Raw genomic sequence first — 19,173 nt, 5'->3', positions numbered from 1 at the left:
GAGTCATTAGCACGTTGTATTTTCCAATAGCTCTTTGACCTGAATCTCTGGGGCTATAAAATCAATGGGAAGATGACTGTTGTATCACGAGTGATGAGGAAAGCCCATGATGGATTCATGCTCCTGTGAATGTTTCAAGGAAAAATTAATGTCGTGCCTGTAGACTAGAGTCAGAAATCCAAGACCAACAGAGATGTGTATGTTATTAGTGTTTTCCATGTGTAGCACACATGTAGCAAGAAATAAATACAAGCTGTTCTCTGGGGTGGTGATAATTCTTTTATCATGTTACTCTGAAGACAGAAGAGCTACAAGTGAGTTGAGTTGCTCGCACAGTGGTTTGCCTCCTCTCAGTGAGTCTAGCGAGCAAATCCATCTTGGGCTAGGTTATCATTTGCAAAGGTGGGACAGTTAGAGATCAGGTAAGGGAACCTACAGCACTGAGGTCAAGCTTGAGACAAACATGACTGCAAAGAGACCTACAGAATGGTATTTGGGGGCTCAGTGGGGAGCCTACTTCCCCCTCTCTCTCTCTGCTTGCCTCTATGCCTACTTGTGATCTCTGTGTCAGATAAATAAATAAAATCTTGGGGCACCTGGGTGGCTCAGTGGGTTAAGCCACTGCTTTCAGCTCAGGTCATGATCTCAGGGTCCTGAGATCGAGTCCCGCATCGGGCTCTCTGCTCCATAGGGAGCCTGCTTCCCCCCCCCCTCTCTCTCTCTGCCTGCCTCTCTGCCTACTTGTGATCTCTCTCTGTCAAATAAATAAATAAAATCTTTTTAAAAATAAATAAATAAATAAATAAAATCTTTAAAAAAAATAAAAAAGTATCCAAGCCTGTGTGTACCTTTTGATATACCGTCATATGCCTTTACGGTGCACCCAGGGTGAATCTGCTTCTACAGGAGTTGAAGGAATCCACATGTCCTCTGGGAGAACACATTCTCTAAAGCAAGTGGTCCCTATTAAGTAGCCAAATGGTCTGTCTGGCTAGGAAAAGTATTGACCTTGAGACGTATTTTTTCTGCTTTCAAGTGGGAGTCCTATTGTGAGATCGTATGCTGGAATTTCTGTCCATCAGCAAAAACTGAATATCCACAGCAGAATCTGTAGAAAGCTTCATCGTTCCGCACAGTATGAAGATCTTCATGTACTCTTCTCACCTAGTACTTAATTCCTTTCAGTTACTGGACATGCCTCATTTCCTGTATAAACTTACATCACTGAAAAGGCAGTAAATTATGACTCTGTTAAACATACATACTTTCCTTTAGGAGAATGGATACATCAAAGTGCATTTAGTTCCCATAAGGACACTTACGCTGTTCGTAATATATTATGCACAAACTGTCATACTTTATTTATTCCTTGGCATTTCCAACCAGGTTGTTTTGAAGTCTGAATATTTAAGCTGGAAGTAACCTTGGGAATTATCTGGCTCAGCCCCTTTGTGTTACAGAAAAGGAGTGTACATCAAGAGAAACTAAATGACTTGCTCTCGTAGGTAACGTAAGTTAGCATCCCTATTATACCAAATGTAGGTCTTTTTTTTTTTTTAAAGATTTTATTTATTTATTTGACAGACAGAGGTCACAAGTAGGCAGAGAGGCAGGCAGAGAGAGAGAGAAAGGAGGAAGCAGCCTCTCCGCGGAGCAGACAGCCTGATGCGGGGCTCGATCCCAGGACCCTGGGATCATGACCTGAGCCGAAGGCAGAGGCTTTAACCCACTGAGCCACCCAGGTGTAGGTCTTAATGGGATATGCTTCTCATTAGATTGTCACACATGCCCCCCCCAACCCTTTTAAAAAATAAGATCTTGGGGCACCTGGGTGGCTCAATTGAAATCTGGGTCCTGAGGTCAAGCCCTGCATAGGGCTCTGCACGTAGCATGAAGTCGGCCTGACATGCTTTCCTTCTTCCTCTCCCTCTCTCTCTGCCCCTCCCCTCAGCTCACATGTACATGGACACGCCCACTTGCTCTCTCGCTCTCTTTCACTCTCTTGCACACATTCTATTTCTTGTCTCTCAGATAAGTAAGATCTTAAAAAAAAAAAAAAAAAAAAAGATCTTGCCCAGATTTTGCTTGTAAAATAAGAATAACTATGGTGTTGCTTACCATCCAGAGTGGTTTGAAGTTCCAGTGAGAGGAGGTGTGCTATACACACGTAAAGGAGGAGGAAGAGGGTCCTGGTCTCATTCTACTCCATTATTGTGCCGTTCCCTACTCTTGAGATACTAAAGCTGTGTTACGTTAACTTGTTTAAAGAGTCCCTTGTTTGGCATATTTTCCAACTCCTCTTTATCTTTCTGCTATCTGCTAATAGATGCCTAGCCTTCGATTTTGGTTGTATGAGGTTGAACCATGTGATGTTGCTAATATTCAACCATTTTAAACTCACAAAAAGAGAGCTTTGTTTTATTGAACTTGTTACAGCCAGACGCACATGGTAGGCTGTAGTGGGCAGAGAAACTCTATAAATGTTTTAAGTGAGTTGAGAAGTAGGTTAAGTCCCCTTCATGTTCCCTGTAGCTCTATAGATTTTTGCCTACCGGAAGGGAGCATGTAGGGCTGTCTGAGATTTCTTTTCTTCTTTCTGCTTCTGTCAGCTTCTGGACTTAACAAAGCCTCTCAGCTTGGGAGGTAGAGGGCCTGGCTGTTCAAGAGGGCCAGCTCCTCCTGCCTTTCCTTTGGATCTATATTCGTTAACTCCGTGAACTGTGAGGGGATACCATTCTTTGCAAGGATAGATTTCCACAGTTGGCTAGAAAAATTCAGGGCTCTATAGAGGGAGAACAATGAACACGTTCACTTGTTTATCTGTTTCTTTAAACTCTAAACTGTTTTCAATTTAATCAGAATACAATAAGGGAGATTGGCTGACCCTCTAAAATATGAGACTTCTGAAACCCAGTCATGTTTGTCAAATATGTTATTTATAAAAAGAATCAAGTTAGAGGCTTTTATTTGATTTTTTAAAAAAATAGCCGTAGGAATTGGGATCTAAATAGAATTATAATTCATAATTTGCCCATCATGTTCTGTATAATTGTTCAAGTTTTGCCTGGTAACATCTAGTGTACTCTTCAGACCTCTCATGTCCAGATATAATGTGTTTAGCTAATGCATCTTTCTTTTCTTTTTTTTTTTTTATTTTATTTATCTCTGACAGACAGAGATCACAAGTAGGCAGAGAGGCAGGCAGAGAGAGAGGGGGAAGGGGGAAGCAGGCTCCCCGCTGAGCAGAGAGCCCAATGTGGGGCTCAATCCCAGGACCCTGAGAGACCCTGAGACCATGACCTGAGCCAAAGGCAGAGGCTTTAACCCACTGAGCCATCCAGGTGCCCCTAATACATTTTATTTCTTAAAGCATTTTGAACCCCTCATTTCCTTCAGTTTGTTTAGAAAGATCTTAATGAGCTTGGCTACCTGAGAAAGTCATTTGGGTAACTTTTCATATTTCATATTATTTTCTAAGGTTCTAAATTAAAAATGATGGGAGATCTGTTTTTTATCTTTTTGGTTTTGTTTTTATTTTGTTTTTAAAGTTTTTATTTATTTGAGAGAGCAAGAGAAAGCATGGGGGGGGGCAGAAGGAGAAGCTGACTCCCCCGGGGCCCAGCAGGGACACCGCCCCACCCAAGCCAAAGATAGACCTTAACTGACTGAGCCACCCAGGCTCCCTTGTTTTCGTTTTTTTAAACACAAAGCATATAAACTAATAAACTAACCACCTACAGTTTCCTTGGGAGCAAAACTGGGGATGGAAGAAGAAAGCGCCCCCCCCAAAGAAAAAGACTATTTTTATCTAGCTTTTAGGTGTAAAATTTTGTGTGTTGGGAATTAACAATTTATGACTGGAATGCTTTTGAAGGTTTTGTGAATAAGTTGTTGAAATCTGCCGTATAATTTGGCACAGAAATAAAAAGTTGGGATATAAAACTTGTACAAATTTTGACAAGTGCCATCTTATTATAGAAGCTCAATATTTGAAGCAAATGCAAAAGAAGCACCTTGCTTAAAATAGCTGTACCAGGTTCCCAGGGTTCTGAGGACAGCTCCACAGGTGACAGTTAAGTCTGATGAACCATGTCAGAGACCTGGTCAGACTTGGTAGTGAGGACTGTAGCCTTGTAGGTCACAAACCACATAGACTGAAACTTAGGGATGTGGGGGACTCAGTCTCTTGTGACAGTCTCTGTGACAACAGAAGATTGTCATTTGAACAAGATACAGATGCTGAGTCAAATGGACCCTCTGTACTTACAAACTCAGAGTTTAATCATCTCTGTGTGGATTTCTCAGCGAGGACATTGTGGGCATTTTTGGCTGAGCAAGTCTTTGTCAAGGGGGACAACCCAAACTTCTTGAATGCTAGACTCCCTGCTATCTACTCTCTCTACTCTCCAGTCCTTGTGACAACCCAAAATGTCCCGAAAGCAAGCACACACCATTCTCCCTTGGGGAATTACCAGTGATCTCCTTGACTACTGAGAGGAAAGCAATCTTACTGACCTACAACATTCCCTAGATATTTGCATTTTAGAAGAGAATGTTTTCATATTCAGATGACCAATAAATATATGAAAAGGAAATGCAAATTAAAACCACAGTGTAACAACACTACACTCCCACCAGAACAGCTACAGTGAAAAAGACTGACAGTAATTTGGTGAGGATGTGGAACAGTTGGAGCCAGGGATGGAAATTGGCATAACCATTTTGGACAACTCTGTGATTATTTATTAAAGTAATCATGAGTCTTCTCTAGTGAGTCAGAAATTCTACTCCTTTATACGTGCAGGAGAATAATAAGCACCTTGGCCTACCAAAAGACGTCTGTATTTGAATGTTCACAGAAGCATCGTTACTGATAGCCAAAAATTGGAACTAACCCAAATGTCAATCAACAGTTGAATGGATAAATTAATTTTTATATTCTCACACAATAAAATATAATAGCAGTAAGAGAATGGATTGCTATATGCAATAATGATGAATCTCACAGGCATAATAATGAGTAAAAGTCAGACAAAAGACATATGCAATAGGATTTCCTTTCGATGAAGTAGAAGAACAGGGTCGACTAATGGATGAGAGCAGTTGCCTGTGGGGGCAGAGATGTTGATGGGATTGCGTAGTAAAGGAGCCTTCGGAGACAATGGAGATGTTCTAGATCACAGTCTGGGTGGTGGTTACCCAGTTATGTACGTGTGCATGCATGGATATACATATACATATGTATGTGTGAAAGGTCATGTGGCTGTATATTTAAGATCGATATACTTTGCTGTATATAAATTAGGAAGGAACTTGGAAATTTACTCTCTAATTTATGGTATTTTAGAGAATAGGTTAAAAAATAAATTGAGACAGTTAAGGGAAATAGTTTTTCTGGAAGCCGAGAAAGTGTGAGGTAGAAAGTTAGTTGCATGCTTCTAGGGCCAAAATTAGGGGAAGTGGTGTAGCTAGTTAGTGCCGGGAGCACAAGCTGAAAAAGGTAGAGGTAATAGGAAATGCAGGATTCCCCTTCCTCTTGAATTTTTCTCTTCCTATCTATCACCAGGGTGGGTTGTTTTTTTTTTTTCTTAAGTCTTAATTCCTGTCCTCCGTTCGCACGGCATCATGGCTGAAGCAATGGACAACATTGAGGAGAGTCAAAGAGAGGATATTGGAAGAGGGCACAAGCAAATGGTTGTACATCAGATATTTATGCATTGGAGGAGAACCCCGCCATTGTAACCTGGCAGCCAGCTGTGAGGCTGGCACACCACTTCATAGAAAACTCCAGTCAAGGGACAATTTTGCATCCCAAAGGTGAACGAGAAATATGTAGGAGTGCAACCAATGAGCAGGAGTAGCGGCCACTCAGAGAAGGAGGAAGGCTCCTAACTCACAGACAAGTGGGGACATTAGGGAGAACTGGAGAGTGCAGGTTTTGTCCTGCCTTTTTTGCCTGCAACTGGCTGGTTACCCAAATTTGAGGTTTAACCTGGGACATACAATAGGGGCTTTACTCGTACCATGTAGCCCCAACCGGACTTGCCATTCTTTCTGGTCCTCCATGGTGGTTTTCTTAAGAACAGTGAGTGATAAGGGAATATTTTCAGTTGCCTGCTGTGTGTGGGCATGTATCACAGCACAGTGTAGGCTCTGATAAAGAGTGAGATGACCAGGTGCGGGACCATATGCCATGCCAGGTATGGTCTGGCGGTGCCAGCTTTCAGCTGGGTCCAAGTTAGAAAGCTGTAGGATTTCTACAGCAAATTTATGTGTTCTTTTGTTATTTGGATGTCATTGAAAAAGTGTTTTATTGCTGGAATTACAGACTGCATGTGTTCAATAAAATAGATCCATTATGGAAATCAGGGGCTACTTAGAATATGAAATACAAGCAAATAAGGATTTATTGAGGTTTATATTTGCCTTATTATGTGACAGTTTTGCTGGTAAAATTTTGCTACCGATTGTGTCCGATTTTAATACAGAAAATTAATTTTTAAATCATTAATAGAAATTTTATTGGAATTGATGATTGAAGCAGGCAAACATTATTGGAAACAGAAATGCTAATAACCATGTTTGTTAATTGTTAAACTTCATAAGCCACCTGAATAAAAATAGAAATAACCATTAATTTTTCACTTTTATCTTGTCCTAGTCTATTTTTCATTTTTAATTAATGACCTTTACAAAATACTCTACAATCTTTTTTTTTTTTTTAAGCACATGTTTTTATCTCTCCTCTTCCAAATCATTTTGATTTTCCTTTGGATTGCTGTCATAGCCCATTTGGGCTGCCGTAATAGAATATCACCAACTGGGTAGCTCATAAACCACAGATACTTGTTCCTCACCGTTCTGAAGGCTGGGAAGTCCAAAATCAAGGTGCTGGCATGGTCCCTTCTGATGAGGGCCCTCTACTGGTTGCAGATATCTCTGTTGTGTCCTCAAACGATGGAAGGGAGTGGGGATCTTCCTCATGGCTTAAGCGACTCCCAAAGGCCCCCTTTGGGGGTTATGATTTCAATGCCTGAATTTTGGGGGAGCACAAACATTCATACCATAGCAATCACCCTATATGGGTGACCTCAAGTCTTTATTTCTAGCCATGTTGTGTCTTTACTTTATTCCTAAATCTACCACTGTTCCTGGATTTTATACTTGTGTATCCTTATGTGACCTTCAAGTGTAAAACTAGTCTCTTCATTTGCCTCTTTTTTCCTCAGAACTTTCCACAAAACCAACGGTGTCTTTTCCTCTTTTCCCAGATTAGATACCTCCCAGGCATCTTCAACTCCTTTCTGCTCCTTTCCAGTGTTCTGCTGGCCAGTCAAACACTATCTACGCATTTGGCTCATTGTTCTTTTCAGAAGAAAAATTCCTTCCTGATTATTCTCACTGTCCCAACCTGGCTTGTCCTGTCCCCTACTTGCATTACTCCTTCCATCATCCACTTCCGGTCTCTTCTCACCAAGCCATGTGTTGGCCACATGAATTTCGTTGGATCCTGCCTTTGGTGCTATCTTCCTTGTGCTCAGAAACCTTTAGGATGGCTCCTTGTCTCGGTACTAGTGAATCCAAAGCTGGCCTGGCTTTAACTGGCTCTTTTTCCAACTGTTTACCCTCCAGAAACTACTTTTCCAGCCAAGTTTGACTTAGTGTTTCTTGATTCCCCCCTCCCTTTGTGCAGTCTCTGTGCCCATGCTCTGGGGTCACTGTTGTAGGTTACCCACCCCTTCCTCCCCATCCATCCATCCACCCATCCACCCATCTTCCACCTTCTCCCTGACCTCGATGCCTGATGAAGTCTTTTTTTTTTTTTAAGATTTTATTTATTCACCCAACAGACAGAGATCACAAGTAGGCAGAGAGGCAGGCAGAGAGAGGGGGAAGCAGGCTCCCTGCTGAGCAGAGAGCCCGATGTGGGGCTTGATCCCAGGACCCTGGGACCATGACCCGAGCCAAAGGCAGAGGCCCTAACCCACTGAGACACCCAGGCGCCCCATGCCTGATGAAGTCTTAAGCCCTCCTCAAGGCTCTGGTCTCCCCTACCTTCAGCTAACTCCGTCAGCTCTTACTATCTACGTGGGCAGTTTCATAATTTGACTTCTTCACATTAATGACCTTTCTTCTTATTATGGTAAGTTCAACTGCTTTTCACTTCTTTAATTGGTAGGTCGTTATATGTCCAGATAGATAGCTTGCGTCTTTAGGGCAAGAATCTTTGCCTTACCTGTATGATCTCTAAAATCTGATACCTGTTAAGGTAAGAACTGTGAGGGTTGGAATCTTGTCAGTTTGATAACTAGTAAATTTCTAGTATCTCAAACAGAAACGGGTACATCGAAGGTGCATAATAAATAGTTATGATATAAATTGTAGATGTTCATTGAATGCTTGATTCAATTTGGGGTCACTCATACCCGCTGCATTAAAAGCCAACATCTCTCATTTACTGTCACTAAGAAATTAATGTAGTGAAAAAGAGAGTGAATGCTGTTTACAGCCAGAATCTGTGCAACTGGGCTGGACCACCCCCTTCTAAGAGGATTGTGTTTTCCTGCAGATATTAATGAATGCCAGCTCCAGGGCGTGTGCCCTAATGGTGAGTGTTTGAATACCATGGGCAGCTACAGATGTACCTGCAAAATGGGATTTGGGCCGGATCCTACCTTTTCGAGTTGTGTTCGTAAGTAATGATCACTTTTTATTCCTATTTTGGATCTTTTTTTTTTTTTTTTAATTTGAGGAGGCGGGTATCCAAAGGAAGATGAAGACTCAGAAGTCAACTGACTATTGTAAATGTGTGGGGAAATCTCATTAAAAGGACAGCTGGAAGGAGGCAGACCTACTAACATCCCTGTTTTGGATCTTTCTCCAAATTAAATTTTTATTGCAGTCCTATAATAGCTATAACTTCAAGGTAGGGAAGAAGTACACTGAGAAAATAAACTCTCGTGGAGAGTTATTTAAAATTTTCATACCTGAAAGATGACAACAGTTTTTCCGTTCCTGAGCATTTTAAGCATTATTTAGGCTGGGTTAAACTTTGTCCAGCTTCTGTCTTTAATTAGTCCAAATTCTGAGTCACTGGTGTCTGATTTAATGAGGTTTCACTGTACTTGCTCCATTTGTAGAGTCTGGGAAATAGTTATAAAGACACTGCATTTCAGATTTTCTATTCAATTCTAATTTCTAAGATTCTTCTCTGTTGTCCTCAAAAACCACCAAAATGTGTCTCCAGAGTTAGACTGTTTTGCCTTACAAATGTTGTGTCTAAGTTTTTCTCTTGTACCTGGTAAGGGTAAAAATCCTTCGTCAAACCCTATGTCCTAATATTAATGCAGAAAATATATAGTTTCTCCAAAGAAACTCTCTAGCCACAAAACCTAATCCAGTGTAGTCCCTAAAGATCACTCGACAACCAGAGATGGATGAATTTAGATAGAAAGTTCTCACATGCAGATTTTTTTTTAAGATTACCTTACTTTTTAAAGAACGGTGTTCATTATGGCAAAGCAGGTAATCACTGCAGTTGTTTAGAAGCCATATACAATTGAAGTTTATTTTTTTTATTTTTTTTAAGATTTTATTTATTTGACAGACAGAGATCACAAGTAGGCAGAGAGGCAGGCAGATAGAGAGTGAGAGAAGGAAGCACGCTCCCTGCTGAGCAGAGAGCCCGATGTGGGACTCGATCCCAGGACGCTGAGATCATGACCTGAGCCGAAGGCAGCAGCTTAACCCACTGAGCCACCAAGGCGCCCTATAATTGAAGTTTAAACACTGTAAATTAATGTATGGCAAAAACTGTTAGGATAATTTTAAGAACAATTCTGTATTTCTGTCCTGATAGGTTTTTATTTTTATTGCCTCCTTTTTAACATGATTTTGGTATATGTTAAGCTGTGTCCTTCTGGCCTCCATTTTTAAACTGGGTCTCTGGTCAAGACACGTTCCTGCTGGACGTTATCTATTATTTTAATTGTGTAGCTCTCCCTGAGATACATAGACATGATGAAGTATGGGCAAGTATAGTAAAATGAAAATGACAGTCTCATTCATTACTTTTAAAAATCAGTTCACAGAGTTTTCCGGAAAATTGTTACTAATTACTACTATTTTCTTTTAAAAACTGTCAAATGCAGATTAGGACATTTTGCACGTAAGTTCTTTTTTCCATGTTCTTTCACAGACAATTCTGATCATGAGGCAGACACCTAATTCTAGGGCATTGGTGGTGGGTGGTAAAATTAGACTATGAAATGATGTTTGCATACAAGGTATGTTTGAAAACTAATGCAAGGATTTGGAAATTTCAGGTCAAAAATCACATTGTTGAAAGTACCCCGATGATTTATAGATTCTTTCTGGCTGATTAGAATTACATGAGTAAATATTTTGAATAGTTTCATAATTTTAAGCGTAGAAGATTTTACAGAGTTAGGATATAGAATTTGCTTTAAATGTTTGGGGTTTTTTTCTTCATTTGACTTGTAGTCTGGTTAACATGACCACATTGAAGATTGCAGATTAGGTAAAGTTGGAGAGCTGGTCACGAAGTGTTTTATTGAACTTTGACTAGATCTGATGTCTAGAGTCAAGGGCAGATATCCAGGTTTTTAACAAGATTGTAGAAATCTGCCAATGAGATTTTTGAAACACTTACACGTTTCCTTAGCATTTATTTTCCCTATCGTTGCCCAAATAATACTGAACTTACTAAACAACCATTCATTCGCATTTGAAAAATAAATAATTCAATTTTATGGTTCAGCTGCAACAGCTGAAAGGATAAGTATTAAGAGAGGTTTGTTGCTAGTTAATGTTCCATTTCAGAGTTTGAGTTAAAACCTGGGATCTTGACCAGGATTGAGTGGCAGATTTATTTCTCTTTCCTTTGAATTTACCCCATGTCACATCACAGAACTGTGGAGTTCTCTCATGATTTGTGACTTGGTTCCGTCCAGCCTAATTTGTTTGTGAACTATATTTTGAGGGAATCTATGTGGGGCACCGAGGGAAGGGGGAGGCAGTTGAGAAGAATCAGGAAAGTAGGTGATGTGTACGGAGTAAGGGGGAAAAATGTTGGCAAGATGGTGGTATCCTTAATAGTCATGGGGAAATAGCAGAAGGAGACTGGGGTGTCACATACACTCATGCACACACATAGACCCCCGTGCCCAGACACACAAAGGCACCGGGAGGAGTTGTTGTATAACATTTAGAGTATCTGTTTTTGAGAGGTATGAAAACTGCCACGGATACAGCATGTAAGCAAATGGGAGAGACTGACCGCGTTTGCTCAGGCAGCATGAATTTAGGGCATAGCCAGGCCATAAAAGGTGTGGCTGACTCTGAACGCAAAGAAAGGCACTTGGCAATGGCCAGGGAGCAACGGGAAGCTCTCCCTGTTCTCAAATGCACTGAAGTGAACACCCTCAGAATTCCCTGACTCTGGCCAAAGGCTGCAACCATTTCTCTTTCTTCTTACCCGCTCTCTGTCCTTGACTTAGCAAAGCTGAGAGAAGGAAAGCCAGAGGGCTCTGGCCTCTGCTGTCCAGACCTCTGGGTCTGCACCTTCGGATTCTGCTGCTGCATGCATCTTCAGACCTCCTTCTGCCTCACCATGGGGAAAGGGGAAGTTGTAAGATTTGTCAGAGCAAATCCAAGAAAAGGATAATAACCTTTGCAGTTGCAATAGGGAAACTTTCTGACTTTCTGAGCTGCAATTCTCTTGGGAATTCAGGAGCTCCAGGATGAGAGCTACAGTGGGTATGTCCATAGGTTTGGTAGAAAAATGCCCAGATGCAAAATCTATGAGCCTGCTATCTGGTTGCATTTTTGCCCTGGGACCTGGGTGCTAATTTAGAAATAGAGGGTTGGAGAAATGCACCCAGAAAACCTGGAAATCATGAGATGAGGAACACATTCCTTCTGAAAGTTAGTCATGTGTATGCCTGTCGTCTTTTTACTTCTCTAACATCTTAATGAGATACCGTTTTTCTTGTTTTACGCATTAGGCAACTGAAGTCCGGGGAGCTTTCCACAGCTTCTTACGATGATACAGCTAGTAAAGGGAATCTTGAGATTTACAGATTGATTCATTTATTTTTGAGAGAGAGCGTGAGCACAAAAGGGAGGGAGAGGGGGAGGAAGGCTCTCAAGCAGGCTCTGTCTTGAGGGTGGCGCAGGGGCAGGACACGGAGCCTAATCTCAAGGACCCCGAGCTCAGGACCTGAGCCCAAACCAGGAGTGGGAAGTTTCACGGACTGCATCACCCAGGCCCCCCAGGGACTCTTTTGAGATTTAAAACTGGGTTGTGTGCCTCTACGTTTAGGCTCCCAGATCAGGGATTGGCAAGATATGGCTCATGGGCCAAATCTGTTCCACCGTCTGTTTTTGTCAAGTTTTATTGGAACACAGCCAGGCCCTGTCATTTACAGGTGGTCCTCATGTTGCTTTAATGCCACGATGGCAGAGTTGGGAAGTTGTAGCAGGGACTGGAGGGCTCACAAGGTCTAAAATAACTATTTATTATTTTGCCTTTTACGGAAGGAGATTGCTTACTCTTGAGCTGTGTCAACGCTGTCCAGTAGGACTTTCTGTGATGATGGGAATGTCCTGGATCTGTGCTGTCTGATGTAACAGATGTTAGTCCCATGTGGGCAGGGCGACTAAGGAATTGAATTTTAAGTTGTGTTTCATTGAAATTTTACTGAAGTAGTAACATGTGGCCAGGCGTTAATGTATTGGACAGCACCGTGCTAGATCATTGTTTGACACAGCTGGTGGGGAAGTGACTGCTGGACTCCTCCTTCTTTCTTCCTTTCCCTTCTGACTTAGTGGTTCTGGGCAAGTGACACCATTTTCCAGGCAGTTAGGCCGGGAGCTCCTAGGCCACTTTTGACCCTGTCCTCGCCTCTGGTCTTCAAGAAAGTCGTTCATCTTTGTAATCTGTCTTGCACCTTCTCTTGTCTTTCTACCTCCTCTGCGGCCATCCCTGCATAGGTCTCTCGCTTTAGGGGTCTTGCAGCATCGTGGCCTGGGGGCTAGACAGACACGTCTCTGCAAAGTGTTTGCCCCCACGTGACAGTAACGGCAGAAACCAGGGCAGTGACCTCAGCATCTTTATTGTGCATTTTATAAGCATCAGGCACGAAGCCCTTGGTATGCATTAGCGGGTAAAATACTTCCAAGACGTCCATGAGGTTTACATGGCTGGTTTTTTTCTGTTTTAGAAATAAAGAAATGGAGGCTTGGAGCGGTTCGTAAGGATCTTGCAGAAAGCCACACAGCCTTTAAGTGGCAAAGTCCACGTTTGAAGCTGGCTCTTACTCCACAAGCTGAGCCTTGAATAAGGAAGAAGAAGTGTGTCTGAATGGATGGGAGCGAGTCCTTTATTTACCAAGGGGGCCGTGGTTTAGTCTTCCTTGCCACATGATAGAATAGATGGCGTAACTCTGCACTGGCTCCCGGATCACAGTTTCTTTTATTTTAGTTCTCCCAGAAGTGAATAGCCCGTTTCCCAAAAAGGGGGCCTGGTGGCTCTTCTTTCAGCAAATTCATCTCTCAGATCCTCATCCACATTTTCCCTCTCTCCCATCACTCCTCCCAAGGGGGTTTTAAGCGTAAAGGGATGGAACTCTGATGTGGAATTCACCCAAGAGATGAATGAGGATATTGGGGGTGTTGGGGCTGGGCAGGGGGTTGAAAACAGGCTAGCTATATACCATCTTCTCTAGTCTTTAATGTTTTTTACCTTCTTCTCAGGGCCAGATTAATTTATATCTGCTTAGTGATACTTATCATTCATGTGTGGAAGATGTCTTTGAATGTATGATCAGAATTTACTGTCTAGCCCTGTAATTAAGTTGTTTGAGAGACTACGGGGGAACCCAAATAAGAGAACCATAGCATCTTTCCTTCGTGCTGTGCTTTGTAAGTGGGCACCGTCAGCATTGGCTATATGGTGATGATTCAAGACAAGAATATGGAGCTATATGCTTATTATTTTAGGGGATTTCTATATCTCTAGCTAAGAAAAAAAAGAATTGGGATCCTGACTGACTGATGTGGCATTTCCAGTAGGTTTTACACTCTTTTTTTTTTTTAAGATTTTATTTATTTATTTGACAGACAGAGATCACAAGTAGGCAGACAGGCAGACAGAGAGAGGGGGCAGGGGAAAGCAGGCTCCCCACTGAGCAGAGAGCCCGACTTGGGGCTCGATCCCAGGACCCTGGGATCATGACCCAAACCGAAGACAGAGGCTTTAACCCACTGAGCCACCCAGATGCCCCAGGTTTTACACTCTTGAAATGTGTTTCTGTCTATATAGAGTACCTGAATCTTTCCACCTTAATCTTAGCAGTACATCTTGCAAAAATATAATCTACAAAACCCACTGTTTCAGTGTGTCTATGCATAGGAACATCAGTACTCCATCCCATACCCGTTTCCACTTACTTTTTTGAAATCTTGGGGCAGTACTGATTTCTTTAGTGTAGCATAAAACCTTATGACTCAAGAGAATACATGATCATGTGTGCCATATTTTAAAATAATAAATGTAGTGTATAATGAATTACCCATTATGACTGGCCTTCCAGTCTGTGACTAAAGATACTCAACTTCATGATTCAGAGCATATTGTTTCTGGATTTACATGTCACATTGACTAGAATGTAAAAGTGCTAGAGATGAGTAGAATTGCCATGTGAGAGATTGGAGATGATAAAAGAATGACAGGTTATGTAGGGGTTAAAATAGTGGCTTTAAAAGGCACACCCTGTTAGAAATCTGAGGCATAAACAACACTTTTTCTTCCACGTAGTTGTAGGTCAAAGGAAATTTTAATCATGGGAGCACCAGTAAAACTGAGGTATGTAGGCTAGACCTTCTCAATGGCTTCCTTCTTGGTGGTCTTCCATCTTTGAAGGAGTACATTTTTTTAAATTAGTTTCTTGTTCCTCTATGTAGTTGGGGTAAGGCGTGTCTCATTAGAACATGGTCGACACACCCATACTCAGCAACAATTGACTTGATGACCATAAGCCAGTGATTCTCTTAATACCCCTAAAAACCCCAATTTGAAATGCTTTGGAAGCATCTGATAGGAAGACAAAAGTCTACAGATGGTTTGTTTAGAAAGAATCGGTTCACTAGACTTCTATCTTTATGCTCCAGATGATAAAATACCCCAAACTCTGTGTGTGTGTTTGTGTAGTGCACAAGATCTTAACAACCATCAACTCACTTTAATGAACAAGCAATTTCTCTAAAATTCACACATTTAAGTCCCTTAAAACACCAGATTGCTGATGTGGCGTTTTGGTTTAATTTTGGGGACAGGCACGGTAGGAGGTTTCTTTAGAGTCCTTGGATGCGGGAGCACTTGGAATGTAACGAAGATGGTGCCTGATACAGTATCACTTGCCTGGGTGCGAGGGTGAGGTGGATACATAGAAGGGAGAGTGGAGAAGAGAGTGGAAGGCAGTCAATGTCATGGTTAGCCAGTGTCACGGATTTGAGGATACTCTCTGCCGTGCTCTGAATGGCTCTCGTTCCTGGGATCTAGAACTGACATTAATGCAGTTAATGTTATCATTAAGCCCTGCCACGTGTAAATGGGCTCCTGTGAGATGGCCTGGCATTGTTTCTATGGAAATATGTGTTGTCAGTTCCAAATAATTTGAAGAGGAAGTTTTTTGGTAGAATCCCTTAAAAGCTGATTCTACTAGAACTAGGTATATGTTCTTAAGATTGTACGACCTATAGGTGCACGTGCACACACAAATACACACATGCCACGTGAGTGATGTTCAGTCATTCCAGGGATTCATTATCCCTTTGGGGATGATAGCCATGCTTGCATTGTCTTTTATTTTTGCTTTGTGACCTTTGATCCTTCATCCGTCTTACACAGATTCCAGAAAGTAAGTAGGAGAAGGGAGAGGAAAACACTCAATTTTTTTCCTCTGAGCACTTTTTAAGTAGCCCTGGATAAGTTCTGAAGCTTTGGGAAGGTCTCCTCTGCTCCCCTCAATCCGCTGCTTCCACATCCCTATTCACCAATAATAGCTGTTTTTGAATATCTTCACTTTGTTCAAATTCTGCCTCTAAGCAGCGATCAAGATGTGTGTAAATGTCTATTGAGAGGATGGAGATATATACTTTCATTAAAAAGAGTGGCTGATATGTATTTTGTGTCTGTTCTGTACCAAAGCTTTATGACCAGATGGTATTTCTAATCCCACCGAGCCTGTTATTCCTAGGTGAGGGTTACTGAAGCTCACCCAGGGTAGTAGCGTTCCTTCCAGAGAAACAGAGCAAATGAGGCTGGGTGTGTGGGTGCACGTGTGTGTGTGTAGAGAGAGAGGTTTTAAAGGAAATGACTCACGTGATTGTAGAGGCTCGTAAGTCCAGAATCCACATGGTAGGCTGGTAGACTGGAGACCAGGGGAGGAGTTAGTGTTACCGTGTTTGTCCGAAGGCAGTCTGCTGACAGAATTCCCTCCTCTTCTGGAAGTTCAGTCTTTTTCCTCTTAAGACCTTTCCACTAGTACGGTGAGGCCCAACCACGTTCTAGAGATTACCTGTTTTGCTCAAAGTCTACCAATATAAATGTTAATCTCCGGTAAAACATACCCTCTGAGCAACTGTCAGACCTGTGTCTGACCAAATACCTCCTGGCTGTGGTCTAGCCCAGCGGGAAGATCCAGGGAACCATCACAGTCCCAGTGACTTCCACAGGTTGTCTTGCTGGCACGTGGTAGACGTCCTGTGAGAATCCAGACCTGCCTGGCTCTACAAACCTTTGCTCTTTTCACTGTGTTGTCGTACCTTAATTTGATCAGAAGCTTTCTTAGAGAACTGCCTAAGGTGTCAGTCCTTTTAGAACGGTTGAAAACTGAGATCTAGGCAGGAAGGGAAGGTGATCTTGGAAGTGGCAGGAGCCAGAGGAATTGGGTAAGGGAAAGGCGAATTGGAAGAACCCCATCTGGCCGGTGATACAGTAGGGAAGAACTTTGGTTGGGACGGGAGAAGGGCGACCATCAAGCTCGGTCTGTTCAGCACTTTGGCTTAGCCTAGATCTGGCTCACCTTTACATTAGGAAACAAACGAACTCTTCAATGGCAGGACTGTATCTTATCCTCATAGCTGCCTTATGTGCTCAGTAGAGTGTCTAGCGGTTGGTTTAGTGAAGTCTTATGTACTAAACTTAGAATAGAAGCATCAGGAATCGGGCTTAGGTCTTGGATGACTATGGGCTGGTGTGCTTTTGCATGTTTTCTAAGGGACTGAACACAACGTTGCCTTCCCGGATGTGCTGTCTCGTGTAGCCCGGCAGGTCGGAAGCTGCTCCCTGCCTCCCATCTGCTGTAGACTGGCCCTCAGCAAGGCCTGCAAGTTCTCACTGTCCTTAGGAAGGGCAAGAGCTGGCTTCAGCATCAGCTATGTTAAGTTCCTGATGTTCACCACGCCTGCTTGTTTACCAGACTGCCCCAGAACGATCCCTATTACGGCTCAATACAAGAAAATAAGTGATGTCGTGATTTTGATAATAGGTACCTAGGTTCAGTTGGGCGGTTGATTTTGGTTGAAATGGTTTCTGTTTACTTCACGTACACATACCTGATCTAATGCTTGCTGGAATGGACGAAGAGGCCAGATAGGGACAGGGAGGTTTGGGGCCCTGATTCTAAAACACATTTGGTAAACAGACTCTAAATCAGGAAAGGCGATGCCCTAAATCTACCTAAATTTGTTCTGAAGTATGGTATCTAACCCAGACTTTAGGGTTCATTTTATTATTACAGGAAAAGTCGATGTAGTCTTTTGTTGTTTCTTGGGTGACATCAGGCCTTATCTCTCTGCTTCAGCGGATACCCCTGTGATCTCTGAAGAGAAGGGGCCCTGTTACCGTCTGGTCAGTTCCGGAAGGCAGTGTATGCACCCTCTGTCTGTTCACCTCACCAAGCAGCTCTGCTGTTGTAGCGTGGGCAAGGCCTGGGGCCCACACTGTGAGAAATGTCCCCTTCCAGGCACAGGTAAGACGTGACCAGCTGTATGCTCCTCCTATTCCTTCCCAGCCACACAAGGACCCAGGAGGATTCTGGCAGCTTGTGTTCCAACTTTTGGAACTTTTGGTTTCCAACTTCTAATTGACGTGTTAATAATACAACGTATTTTTATCTGTTTTGTACAAACCATGACCATAGAAGGTTGAATCAATGGAAAAGAGATTTTCCTGTTTCTCTGTAACATGACACTTCCTCTCGAGTCTAGCGTTCAGAAGTGTGAAGAGACCAGAGACCTTGCTGGGCCGCGTGCCATCCTAAAGACTGGCCACGTGTCCCATGCACGGCCACGAGGCCCTGCGGAGGTGGACTCACTCACTCACTCACTGGTTGAACATGTGCTTGTCACTTTCTCCATTTGCAAATGGAGGGAATTATCTTCACGACTGAATTTGTGCTGTGAAGATTAATAACTCAGGGGCAGATCCTGTTAGTGCACTGAGGAACTTCCAAGTCAGAATATTAATGGAAGTTTAATCGACTTACACTTTATAAACGTCATACTTTAGTTTGGTACATAGTTGCCTAAGGCCCTTAAAGGATAACTATATTTCTCTCAGTGCCTGACTCCTACCAACGAGTCCTCAACTTCTCAAGCAGGAAGAGAAAGAAACATGACCTGCGAATAGCAGGCGTGATATTATCAAGGGAGGAGTGGTCCCTATTTCACAGCATGTGGTGACCATAAAAAAGACTCACGAGGTGCTTGTTTGATAAGGTGCTTTCCACCTAGGGAAGTACATCAACTCTCACGGGGACTGTTGAATGTCTCAAAGCTGTAGCTTACACAGCAGCAGAGCAGCAGACAAGGTTTAAATATCAACGTAAATTTCATGACTCACCTTTGTTGGTGGTTAGGGTCAGAAAGAATTGATAAGGCAGAGGAGAGTATAGTGTTGATGGTATTTTGGTAGCTATGTAATTTTGGACACCTTCACGAGGGCCTGGTATCCCCCTGTGGGATTAGCTATTGAAAAGTAATAAAAATCCATGAAATAAATGACCTTCGGAATTTATAGATCCATTTCTCTTCAAGTTCAATTTTAATAGCTTTGTAACTCTTACATGATGCATAAATCAAGATGAT

At 42.4% G+C, this 19,173-nt stretch overlaps 1 protein-coding gene across 9 annotated transcripts in view; it reads left to right on the top strand.

Annotated features, from left to right (window-relative positions):
- Positions 1-19,173, top strand: part of LTBP1 (latent transforming growth factor beta binding protein 1) — a 400,132-nt gene that overhangs the window by 246,703 nt on the left and 134,256 nt on the right. For 8 of the 9 annotated variants that reach the window (XM_059405446.1, XM_059405445.1, XM_059405444.1 and 5 more), the window contains 2 exons: positions 8,570-8,692; positions 17,889-18,056. In XM_059405446.1, the coding sequence (XP_059261429.1) occupies positions 8,570-8,692; positions 17,889-18,056 (291 nt within the window). The remainder of the gene's footprint in view (positions 1-8,569; positions 8,693-17,888; positions 18,057-19,173) is intronic. The other variant, XM_059405447.1, reaches the window with a different exon arrangement.

The sequence above is a fragment of the Mustela nigripes genome, chromosome 7, assembly GCF_022355385.1.
Source record: "Mustela nigripes isolate SB6536 chromosome 7, MUSNIG.SB6536, whole genome shotgun sequence".
NCBI classification, from domain to species: Eukaryota; Metazoa; Chordata; class Mammalia; order Carnivora; family Mustelidae; genus Mustela; species Mustela nigripes.
This window is presented reverse-complemented; position numbering and strand designations above follow the sequence as displayed.